The sequence below is a fragment of the Dermacentor andersoni genome, unplaced genomic scaffold (assembly GCF_023375885.2).
Source record: "Dermacentor andersoni unplaced genomic scaffold, qqDerAnde1_hic_scaffold ctg00000052.1, whole genome shotgun sequence".
NCBI classification, from domain to species: domain Eukaryota; kingdom Metazoa; phylum Arthropoda; class Arachnida; order Ixodida; family Ixodidae; genus Dermacentor; species Dermacentor andersoni.
The window spans coordinates 557,860-570,830 of record NW_027314765.1 but is presented as its reverse complement, the minus strand read 5'-3'; the positions used below and the strand labels follow the sequence as shown (position 1 = coordinate 570,830).

Here is a 12,971-nt window from a genome sequence, read left to right as displayed (position 1 = left end):
CCAAAGAAATTAGCGGTATTGTTCTTCAAAATCGGCGGTGTAAAACGGACTTTGCCGTGTCGATACGGCTCAATATTGTGCCAGTGAGGGAGGGGGTGGGAAGCAGGGCAGAAGTACGCCGTCTTTCGTGCGTGATGCACGGGGTTGGGGAGCGATGTGGTTCTGCTCTGGCCGCTGCTGTTAACGGTGCAGGCACTGTATATTGAAAGCGAACTGTGATGTGGACAAAGTGTACCCAGTGCCGCTAGCTTCGTAGGCCTTGAAGGGAGACAGCATGAACGTGAATTCGCTCACTGTTGCTGCCATGTTTCCTCGCTCCAACGTTTCGGCAGTGACCTTCCGCGGTCATCGGGTGTGATGTGTTCTTCTTTACATGTGCGCACGTGACACCGTGCTTGTTAACATAGTTGGTAAGCTAATCTTTGCAACTTTACGGGCTATAAAACTACTCTCCTTACTTCGAATAGCCGTCTACTAATTTGCTACCGAAATCGATGCTCACCTTTAAGGTGAAACTGGCTTTACTTATTTATTACTTAGGACTTTCGTCACTATCTTTTTACCGTTGTTACGCATCGCGACCAAAGATATGAAAGTGAGGCGTTTAGGATATTACGAACTTCGGATAGCACAAACATTTTTGTAGCAGTATCAGGGTCCACTCTAATGATAGCCGTGTATTTGTGGTAAATACGTTTGATATGTGATGTGCAGCCGTAGTGTTGCCCATTCACTCACTTCTTTCGAAGCAAAGGGAAATGTAACCTTCGAATGAAATGCTTGTTTCGTTTACCAGGGTGAGCAGCCGCCTTCACGGATACCGCGACCCGTCGGGAGGCACGGGCCAAGGTTCTAACTTTTTAGTCTAACTACTTTTTAGTCTAACTACTTTTTAGTCTAACTACTTTTTAGTCTAACTACTTTTTAGTCTAACTACTTTTTAGTCTGACTACTTTTCAGTCTGACTACTTTTCAGTCTAACTACTTTTTAGTCTAACTACTTTTTAGTCTAACTACTTTTTAGTCTAACTACTTTTCGATGTTAGTTTTCGATGTTAGTTTTCGATGTTAGTTTTCGATGTTAGTTTTCAATGTTAGTTTTCAATGTTAGTTTTCAATGTTAGTTTTCAATGTTAGTTTTCAGCGTTAGTTTTCAGCGTTAGTTTTCAGCGTTAGTTTTCAGCGTTAGTTTTCAGCGTTAGTTTTCTGCGGTAATGAGGGGGGGGGAGGGGTCAAACAGGTTGAACTAATGGAGCAACCGTGATGCGCCGAATCGTTGAAATGGAGGGTGAAAACCGAACGCATCTCGAGTTAATCGCGCGGGCACCTAATCGATGTCAAGACGCGTTCACGCCACTGGAGATGCCGATAACTACCACCATCCAAAAGGAGCGAGAACTGCTGCAAAATGTTGAGCGCTGAATAGCTGTCAAGTCTCAAATTGATTTGGCAGTGCTTTAGTAATGTTTGTGAGGTGGGGCATGCCTCAGGCATGCCTTAGGAGGGGCATGCCTCAGTTTCGGGAAGGGCGCCGTGCCCCCTCCTTACCCCCCTTGGCCCGTGCCTGCCCGGCGGAGGCTCCTTCCGTGGCAAATAAGAGAGGCGAGTGTCATATCAGCGCTGAAGGGTGCCGACTCTCAGCTGGCGCACATCATCCTGGAGGAGATCGTGGATGGCTGTCCCGAGGTGCTGTTAAGCGACATTGCTGGCCAGAAAGAGGCCAAGCAGGCACTCAGCGAGATGTTCATACTGCCTACAGATCAGCCATAGGTGAGTTGGCAGCGGTTATGTTACTAAGGATGTGGACAGCAGAGGTACTGCGGAATTTTGCTTGAACTGTTTGGCCGAACGTACTAGTATAAATACGTACTATACCACGCACAAAAAATTGCGAAAGAAGATACATGCATTGTCATGTTATAAACCAACTAACGCCAACTAATTTTATTGTGCTAAACGCTCACCTGTTTCTAGCAATGTAAGGAATGAGTGTTATGCAGCAGCTGTGGGGCTCTTTGGTGAAAAGTGAGAACATGTGCCTCTGCTATCATGTCAAATGAATCAAGGAATTGTACAGAAGAGTATTTACATCGTGTATTTACAAAGATAGTTATAGATTTGTGCAACTTGGCTGACAGCTCAGCAAAGGGCCAGTTTCTCTTCTTTGGTTTGACTGTGCTCATCTTTCAAGAAACACGTAGAATGCGTCTAGCAATATGTAATTGTATCGACATGTTGCATTACGTATTGGTTGCATTATGTAATTTCCTCGACATACACATTCCTTACGTGACAGCAGATTGGAAACTGCGCTACTTCAACATCGAGGTAGCCCTGGAATCCTAGCCTCAGAGGCATGCAGCTGGAAACACCTGCTTACTACAGCCAGATGACTACGTCGGTACAGGGATCATCGCAAGGCTACTTAAGCAGGGTGCATCGCTGTGACGTGCAACTTGACGGCAGCGGGGCCGCTGAAAAGCACGCTCGCTAAAAGTTATCTCCCCGTTCATGCAGGTTTGGATTTTTTTACATATTTCAGCCTATTTCTTTCTGTGTTTTATTCTTGCTGCCTTTGCTGTTGCCATTATCTCTCCATGGTGTGCCTCATCTATGTTCTTGTTCGACTGCACTGATTGAAGTAGAATGACTCCCGGTCTAGATAACCTCTGGGAGGAACTTAACAACGAAGTCAAGGAAATAAAATAAATAATTGATAGACCTAAGAAAGGAACTCGGAGACATGAAGAAAAGTGGTGCTTTCTATGACAATGTATGAGAAAAAGGAGGAAGTGAATGAACGACTCGTAAAAGGAAATGTTGCGCTAAAGAAAGCATACCCAGCTGTAGAAAACCAATGCAAAAGTATGAGAACGATGCTAGAAGATTAGGAGCAGAGATTCGCAGGTAGTAAGCAGTATTCCAGGAAGTGCAATTTGGAGAGTAAAGGAATTCGGCAAGCAGATCATGATCTAATAAAGACTGTTTGTCGAATTGGCATTCTCGTTAATGAACCGCTCATGCCAGATGAAATCGAAGTGTGCCATAGGGCTATGGGTCGCAACAATTCTGAGCTTCCAAACATAATTGTTCAGTTGAAAAGACGTGTATGAATAACGTGTAATGCCGATCACATCGAATGCTTTGTTTTCGCCTACCATAAACTTGGCAGTAGTTCATCGCCCACCAGGTGGAAATGTGGATAACTTCTTTCTCTCAATGAAATTTTCGTTTAATTATGTAAAGCAAACCAGCATATGCTTGTTCAGTGCGATGATTTCTATATAAACATGTTACAGTCTTCAATTATGATCTCAGTGGCTATGGTGTTACGAGGTCGCGGGATCGTATCCCAGCCACGGCGGCCGCATTTCAATAGGGGCGAAATGCGAAAAGACTCATGTACTTAGGTTTAGGCTCACGTTAAAGAACCCCAGGTGGTCAAAATTCCCGGAGACCTCCACTACGGCGTGCCTCATAATCAGAAAGTGCCTTTGGAACGTAAAACCACATATTTTATTGCAAAGCAATACTACTTTAGGTCGCACTTCAGCCCGTTCCGCGGCGAGGCGGTGGTAGGCACCATTGACCTTTAGCGTGACCTCGCTGCATGGCGTCACACCACGAGACCTAGAGTGACGTCACACCAGCTGTGTAAAAACGGGGCCCCATCTCAGGCCGTCGCGAGGCGAGGCGGTAGGCACCAACGGCGGCCTAACTCCCGCTGCTCTCACCAGGGGCGCTACGATCAGAGTGGGCATATCTTACGACGCGGATAAAATAGTGTTACCGCACCGTCGGCCAATCGATACTGGAAGATTTTGTAATGGGCACGCTGGTGAGGGAAACGTTCGTCGGCATACACGGATTCGACGGATGACTTCCTCTTAGATGATTCACTGTAAGCCGTAACACTAGCATAACCCGAGACTACCACCAGCCATACTACCAGCTGATCCCAGAATAACACACTATTGCTTCGCAATCACCAGGCTTAACCAAGCTAAGCCACGGCCGTTCCTTTTTTTTTCAATTATGACACACAACTTTAATACACTTCTATACTCACATGGATTTAGTAATGTTTTTTAAGACGCCACACGCACCACAGAATGGACAAGTACCTTGATTTACCTTTTTGAAACCAACCAGCCAACCGACACAGTTGACACTTGCTCGCGCGCTTGATGTGGGCAATGTTCTTTTTCATAGGTTTGCACGCTCAGGGTTAAAGCCATTACTATAAGTGCCTTTCTTAGCTTGTACTTTTTCAACCCGACGGGATGTCGTGTTGCAGAGACGCCCTCCAGGTAATTGCAGACGTGTTACATTGCTGTGGCTCAAAGTAGTCTTAGATGTCAACGTAGACTGCCTACAGTATAAGTCAGAATGGGAGCACACCCATACTACTCACGCAGTCATTGTAGCTTGCTCACGAAGACGCGTAAGCCACTTACATTCAGCTGAGTGTACTGCTCTCTTCTGCAGCTCCACACTGGTAGTGAAGAGCGGATTCTCGTAATGGGTGCCACAAGCAGTTCTCAAGAGTTGGATGCTGCTGCACTAAGGTGAGTACATAAATATCTTATCAGTGGCATCAGCACAGACTTATTTGAGAAATGGTGGTCTATAGTTACGTTAGCATCGGTCACTGCAGCGATGGAGTAGACGTAGAGCATCCAATTCGCGCGCAAGATGACCGTGGTTCAAATAACGGTGCCCCGCAATTTTCCGCCTGGAGGGCAGGCCTGGAGTGCGGCCTGATCCCGATGACCGGAAACGCACTCCCTCACCAGAGCAGCATTGGCCCACCCTGGTGCAGTACTTGGTCACAACTTCCTATATGAATACAAAAACGAAACCCCGCACCTCAGTCCCCAGCAACTACGACGCAACTAGCCCCGGCGGCGGTCACACCGGTGACGTAAGAAAGGGTGATAAGAATCTCTGGATCCAGACAGGCACCATTAGAATCCCAACCTGGCAACGTTCAACCCTACAGCGTTATCTAGACAGGCCAGTCTAGCAGTGCTCTTGGAGGAAATACCGGGTATTAAATGGGATATAATAGGGTTCAGTGAAGTTAGAAGGAAAAATAAAGCATATACAGTGCTAAAAAGCGCGCACGTTTTATGCTACCGCGGCTTAGCGGAGAGACGAGAACCAGAAGTAGGATTGTTGAATAATAAGGATATAGCTGGTAACATGCAGGAATTCTATAGCATAACGAGAGGTTGGCCGGTCTTGTAAAACTTAATAAGAGGTACAAATTGAAGGTCGTACAGGCCTACGCGCCAACATCGAGTCATCATGACCAGCAAGTCGAAAGGTTATATCTGGAGATGGGTAATGTCAAAACGAAATACGCTATACTGATGGGCGACATCAATGCCATGGTCGGCAAGAGCCAGGCTGGAGAAAAGCAAGTCAGTGGGCGAATATGACATAGCTTATAGGAAAGACAGGGGTGAGCTAGTAAAGCCTGCAGAACGCAATAATTTGCGCATAATTAATACCTCCTTCCGCAAGCGATATAACCGAATGAGGACGTGGCAGAGCCCTAATGGAGAGACTAGAAATGAAATACACCTCATACTCTACGCTATCACTGGCATCATACAAGATGTGGACGTGCTCGGCAAGGTGCGCTGCAGTCACAGTAGGATGGTAAGATCTGGAATTAACCTAGACCTCAGGAGGGAACGGAAGGATCTGGTACATAAGAAGCCGATCAATGAGTTTGCGGTAAGAACGAAAATGCAGCAATTCCGGAGCAAGCTACAGAACAGGTATTCGGCTTTAACTCAAAAAGAGGACTTTAGTGCTGCAGCAAAGAACGACAATCCTATGTGTATCATTCAGGAGTGTACTAAAGAAGTCGGTGCTAATTTCGTTAGACAGGATACCGGCAGGCTATCGCAGGAGACGAAAGATCTGATTAAGAAACGTCTCTTTTTGAAAGCCTCTAACCCTATAGCTAGAATAGAACTGGCAGAACTTTCCAAGTTAATGAACAAGCGTAACATAGCTGACATAAGGATCTATAATATGGATAGCACTCAGCATGTTCTCCAGAACGCAAGAAGCTTAAAGGCAGTAAAGAAACTAGAAATACGCAAGAATCAGGTGTATGCGTTAAGATGAAAAGCCGGCAATATCATTACTAATATGGATAAGGTAGTTCAAGCGGCTGAAGGGTTTTACAGAGCTTTACACAGCACCAGTTGCACCCACGACGATAATGGAAGAGGGAATAGTGTAGAGGAATTTCACATCCCACTAGCGATGCCGGAAGAAAAACAGAAAGCCTTGGAAGTTATACAAAGGGGCAAGGCAGCTGGAGAGGATCAGGTAACAGCATATTGTTGAAGGATGGTGGGAGATTGTTCTAAACAAACTGGCCACCCTGTATACGCAATGCCTCAATACGTCGGGCATACAGGAATCTTGGAAGAACGCCAACATAATCTTGATCCATAAGAAAGGGGACCTACAAAGTATTTACTAAAGTAATCGCATTTAGTCAGGAACACCTTAGACTTCCGTCAACCAAAGGACCAGGCAGGATTTTGTAAAGGCTACTCAACAATAGACCACTTTCGCGCTATCAATCAGGTGATAAAGAAATATGTGGAATATAACCAACCGTTTTATATAGCCGTCATTGATTACGAGAATGCGTTTGACTCAGTCGAAACCTCAGCAGTCATGCAGGCATTTCGAAATCAGGGTGTACACGAGCCTTATGTAAAGATACTGAAAGATATCTATAGCGGCTCCACAGCCACCGCAGTCTTCCACAAAGAAAGCAACCAAATCCCAATGAAGAAGGGCGTCAGGCAGGGAGATACGATCTCTCCAATGCTAGTCACAGCGTGTTTACAGGAGGTATTCAGAGACCTGGATTGGGAAGAATTGGGGATCAGAGTTAATGGAGAATACCTTAGTAACTTGTGATTCCCTGATATTACCTTGCTTAGTAACTAAGGGGAACAATTGCAATACATGCTCACTGACCTGGAAAGGCAAAGCAGAAGGGTGGTTCTAAAGTTAATCTGCAGAAAACTAATGTCTCGGACGAGAACAGCAGTTTACGATATGTAGCGAGGCACTGGAAGTGGTAAGGGAATAGATCTGCTTAGGGCAGGTAGTAACCGCGGATCCGGATCATGAGACTGAAATAATGAGAATAAGAATGAGCGGGGGTGCGTTTGGCGGGCATATTCAGGTTATGAACAGCAGGTTGCGAGTATCCCTCAAAAGAAAAGTATCATAACTGTGTCTTCCCTTTATTCAGGTACGGGGCACAAACCCGGAGGCTTACGAAAAGGGTTCTCCTTAAATTGAGGACTACGCAACGAACTATGGAAAGAAGAATGATGGCTTTAACGTTAAGGCTGAAGAGCAGATTCGATGAGGGAAGAAACACGAGTTAATGACGTGTTAGTTGAAATCGGGAAATGGGCATGGGCAGGACATGTAATGCGGAGGAAATGTAACCGATGGTCATTAAGGTTACGGACTCGATTTCAAAGGAAGGGATGTATGTGTAAGACGATTGCATGGACAACATGGCCACCATTAGCACATGACCGGGGTTGTTGAATTATGGGAGGGGCCTTTGCTCTGGACTGGGGGTAGGCAGGATGAATATGAGTTATCTTCGGTTGCTACCAGTGTTACGTTTCGCCTACGACGCGCGGTATAGCCGGCGCGGACGCAACGGACGCCGCGGCTTCGTTCAAAGCGGCGGACATTTTGGCCCGTTCAGCGCTGCCGCAACGCCTCCCCGCCAAGCGCGTCCAGGCATGTTTCAATGCCACGTGTCTTCGGGTGCGCGCGTGTGTGTGTGTGTGCATGTTGGTGCCCACGCTTGTCAAAGCGCGGCAGCCGGGGAGAGGAGCTCTCCCAACTGTGAAGCGAGGAGGTCTGACCGGCGCCGGCCCGGCGGATGGGTCACCTACTCGTCCCAACGTGCCCGAGCGGCGCCGTCACGTGCGCCTCTATCGAGGCGTTCCCTCATGCCCTCAACTCCGAGAGTATAAAAGCAGCTGCCCCCCGGACGCCGAGAGAGGCTCCGATTTCTTCTGTTGAGTAACGTGCTCTCCCGTTTCTCCACTTCAGTCGGCCTGACCGGCCGCTCTTTTGCGATGCTAGAATAAACAAGTTGTTCGGTTAGCAGTCGACTCATGCTTTGCCAGGACCTTCGGATGCTTCCAGTTGTGCCCCAGGCCACCAGGCCAACGCTACCCTTGGGGCTTACTACCCATATGCAACAACTCGTGCCAGCGGTGCGATTGCAACACCAGGTGGAATTCAAAGCGAGATTAATGCTGCTGGCAAATACCATAGCCGTTTTGAGAAGTCCCAGCAGGAACCGGTTCATAGTCACATTTCTAGTCAGTCCACATCACGAAACTGACCTAGTGAGCTTAATACCCTCCCTGTTTGCTTTGGTTACCTTGTCAGGAGGTAACAGTGGCAGTGAAATTCTTCTGTAGGCTGTTCTTTTTCTTCTATATTTCAAATTGTATCGCAGCAGTATAGGTGATCCAAAACAAGCCCCTACAAGGATCATAAGGCAATACCAAAAAAGAGTTACCAGTCCCAATAAGAACCAAGCTGGTGCTTCTTTATTTAAAGCAACACGGTTAGGGAAGCGCGGTTTAACAAAATTATCATCCTTGCTATATCCCATGCATTATTTATGGGTAAGGTTAGCATGGGTACCTAAGCAACAAATCATCTAACCTTTTGTTCCTCTTCACAGCTACTGACACGGTGCTGGTGTAAAGCATTAATGGTATCTTTGCTGCTAATAAAATTGATATGTATCAACATTGAACTTGTAATTCTGCAATGTTACTGGTGCATGAAAAGTGATACAGTGGACTTCTATTAATTCTACCCTGATAATACCAAGAAAATTTACCAAATTAGGCATGAGGTCATATTGAACAAGATGCAGAAAAAACGGCAGTACATACTGCAGATTCATTTAGCAATATTTTCCCCATTTCTAACATGTACTTTAATCAAACATGCACTTACTTTCTGTGTCTGGTTAGCTGAAAAGTAACATAGAATGACCATAAAACACATATAAAAAGTAGAAATCGAACACACACCCGGTTTCTTTCGCAAGTAAAATGGGCAAGCATTTAATATGCATGTTATGATTTACCCGATGCGACCAGATTTCTCAAGTCGGCTTTGCGGCAACACGACTGTGGTATGTGGTAAAGCATACAAACTGGCCTGTTTGGTTTGATGTTTAATTGCCTGCACAGGAAATTTTCAATCCAACCTTTTTAAAAAGGAGGCACATGTAATAATCTGGCAAGTACTACAATCAGTCATTGTGACTTATGTTTATTGCTTGAAAAGCTTCCTAAGGCAGGCCCTAGGAAAATGCGTGTTTGTGATGGCAGGTGACCTGTGTCCTATGCACTCTCCGTCACCTAAGCTCCACTAAGACAGACGCTGCCACTATAGAAGTCGTTATTGGGATTACCTCAAGGGGTCTGACACGTGCCTGCTGACTGCTCAAGTTGGAATTATCCAGCGAAGGCAGATTTGAGGATATGAAGAGTGAAAATTTGGGGCCTATAACAATTTATGAGCCCTGCGCATGACCTTTGGCCGGGATTGAATAAACCGGAGTTGAAATAATTGAAGTGTGCGGAAGTGGTTCGACTTCATGCAGTACCTCTGGTGCAATTTGCGGTGGAATGCAAACAGCTTGCTCCCTCTCAAAGTGGAAGGTGCTGCAAATGTGAACTGAAAATGGCCATGCGTGATGATGTTATCTGTATTACTCTTTGCAGGCATTTTAAGAAGTGGGTGTATGTCACGCGTCTGGACGTGAACACGCGGATGGTACTCCTAGAAAAGCTGCTCAGTAAGCACAGAGAGAGAGAGAGAAGGGAAGACAGAAAGGCAGGGAGGTTAACTAGACTGAGTCCAGTTTGCTACCCTACACGTGGGGAGGGGAATGGGGAGTGAAAGAGGGAGAGAGAGAACTTAGGTATAGGATGTCTACAGTCTGGCACTCAAGTCTGTTTCCCTCAGGTAGCGAAAAAGCGCTCGAACTGCTTTCTGGGCCAATGAACTATGAGGCCACGCCCCCAAGATCTTCGCTTCCGAAAATAGCCTGTCATCCAGTCTATTTAAGGCACACTGGAGAGTCTCGCGTTGATTATCGAAGCGAGAACAGTGGCACAGAAGGTTACTGATGGTCTCTTCACACTTGCACTTCGCGCACATTGGTGAATCCGCCATTCCAATTCGATAGCTGTAGGAGTGGGTGAATGCTACTCCTACCCACAGCCGACACAGCAGTGTTGCGTCACGTCGTGGAAGGTTCGCTGGTAATGTAAGTTTCAGTGATGGGTCGAGGCTCTGTAAACGACACTTAGAGTTCTGAGGTGTATGCCAGCAACCTAACGTGATTGTACGAGCGAGACTGCGAAGCTCTCTTGCAGCGTCGACTCTGGATAAAGGTATAAGGAGTGTCGGTGAGCCAGCCTGGGCACGTCGGGCAGCGTCATCGGCGAGGTGATTACCAACGATGCCACAATGTCCCGGCAGCCAGTGAAATATGATATTATGTCCTCTTTCAGAAGCGCAATGGCAGGTTTCGTGGATTTGTGACACCAGCTGTTCATAATTGCCACGTCGTAAACTTCTCAAGCTCTGGTGGGCTGCTTTCGAGTCACAAAATATTGTCCATTTGTTGGGCGGTTCTTTTTCAATGTATTCGACAGCAGCGCGAAGAGCGGCCAGTTCAGAGCCTGTAGATGTCGGTACGTGTGATGTCATAAACTTGATGACGACCGATTGAGATGGTAGAACAACGGCGCCCGTAGAATTTTCCGAGACGGAACCATCCGTGTAAACATGAATTCGGTTAGAGTATGAACAATGCAGAAGTTCCAATGTGATCTGCTTGAGAGCCGCGGTGGTCAGGCTAGCTTTTTTCACTATTCCTGGAACAGCAAGGTACACAGGAGGCTTCTTCAAGCACCACATAGGGGATGGCGTTCTTGTTGCGTGTGAGTGCCTCAAAGACAAAGAGTGCCGGTTAGCCGCAATTGATCTGGAGAACGCTGCCCTGGGTCTTTTCTCAGGCAATCGAGCGAGATGGTGGTCAGGGACTCGGGATATATGGCGAACATGCACCCGGAGCGCGTCGATATCTATATAGGTCCTTATTGGGTGGTCTCTCGCGGTGGCAATTGTTGCCACGGTTGAAGCATTTCGAGGTAGCCCCAGACATGTTCGAAGGGCTTGGCCTTGAATGCTCTGTAGGACATGGATGTTAGTTTTGTTAGCGTTGGACAGCACTGGTGTGCTCTATCGCAAGTATCCTAGGAAGAGCGTCCTGTATAGTTGAAGCATAGATGCCACGGATGTGCCCCACGTTTTACCGGCGAGAAACCTTAGTATATGCGAGATAGAAGTAAGCCTCTTCAAATATGTGATGTGGGGGCTCCATGAAAGGTCTCTGTCTATAATAACGCCTAGGAATCGGTGAGTTTTTGCGTAGGAAATTGGTTGGTGGTCAATAGAAATGGGGTACCAGGTCATGGGCTTGTGGGTAAAGGCGACTAAGGCGCACTTCTCGGTCGAAATGCTGAGGCCTTGCGCACGCAGTAAGCACAATAGCCTGCTGTCTCTAGTCGAGCTGAAGTACTTGGGCAGGTATGTACGGTGCGGTTATGCTTTCTTTAGTGTTGCCTCAGTTGGCTAGGGGTGTGCAAGTATTGTCAAATTTCTAACAACGAATTGAACATTGCCTTATTCGATTCATAGTTCCCATTGAATATTCGCTTTATCTAAATACGAATATTTGTTGGAGTCGTTTTCTCAAAATATAAAATGTGAAGTTTGCCCGATCAAACATAGATTTCGAGCAAAAGTACAACAATTGTCATCCCCAAGGGATGAAATTGATATAGTATACACTATTGTATACTATAGGCATAAAGCATGAGAACTTGCATAGTGCCGCGAGCTAGGACACTCAATGAGCCGTACTTAACGTCTATCTGGCGATCTCTCATCCTTGCAAAGAATTTCTTGCGATAAAATAAGAACACAATGAGAACAATATAAAGTTTCAATTTGCCCAGTATCAGCTTTGTTTGATTGAAGTTCACTAGAAAACGTGATATAATTTCGTAAAATCATTATGTAGTCAATCGTTGTGTTAGGTGGAGTACATTTTGTTGTAGCTTAGGTCACAATGCGAGCATGCATGTGTACTGACCTTAGTGAAATGCGAACATGCATGCGTACTGACCTTTAGATGCACGTCAAACAGCCCCATGCGGTCATAATTGTGTCTCCCACTACGACATGCCTCTAACATGTCCACGTTTTGCCATGTACAATTTCAGATTTTTTTTTTTTGATGGGTGGGTGCAGCATGAAGAAGCTGAATAGATGTTATAATACCGAGAGCGACCAAGTTGTCCGACGCTGTTTTTCAAAAAAAAAGGCAACACCCCAGCTCATGGGCGAAAAAGTAGCACAGGAAAAAGGGTGATGGCTATGTACAGATGAAAATGACTAAGTACGCTAATAGTGCTTACACAAACTTCCGCCGTCATGGAAGTGACCAGCCTGCCCGCAGATTAGAGATAGTCTAAACGGGGAGTGAAGGGCTTCATCCGCGAGACGTGAACAATTTCGGCATTCCGGCGTCGCTGGTCAGTGACGGAGTGTGCTGGCGGGACGAGATAGTTCACTGTAGTTGTTTGCTGCACAACGGTGTATGGGCCAATGTACCGTTGCAGGAACTTCTCACAGAGGCCTGGAGTGCGGACTGGAGTCCAAAGCAGGACTTGGTCTCCAAGGTGAAAACGCAGGTCGCGGCGTTTGTTCTCGTAGCGACGTTCGCGCTCAGCTTGGGTAGCTTCTGTATTTTGCTGGGCGATTTGGCGGCAATGTGGAACTCGGGCACCAAA

General features: G+C 46.4%; 1 protein-coding gene across 1 annotated transcript in view; it reads left to right on the top strand.

The window, feature by feature from the left end:
- Nucleotides 1–12,971, top strand: part of LOC126548665 (spastin-like) — a 56,663-nt gene that overhangs the window by 33,649 nt on the left and 10,043 nt on the right. Inside the window, exons 5-7 of the mRNA XM_072285821.1 lie at nt 1,642–1,728; nt 4,489–4,568; nt 9,828–9,879. Of these exons, the coding sequence (XP_072141922.1) occupies nt 1,642–1,728; nt 4,489–4,568; nt 9,828–9,879 (219 nt within the window). The remainder of the gene's footprint in view (nt 1–1,641; nt 1,729–4,488; nt 4,569–9,827; nt 9,880–12,971) is intronic.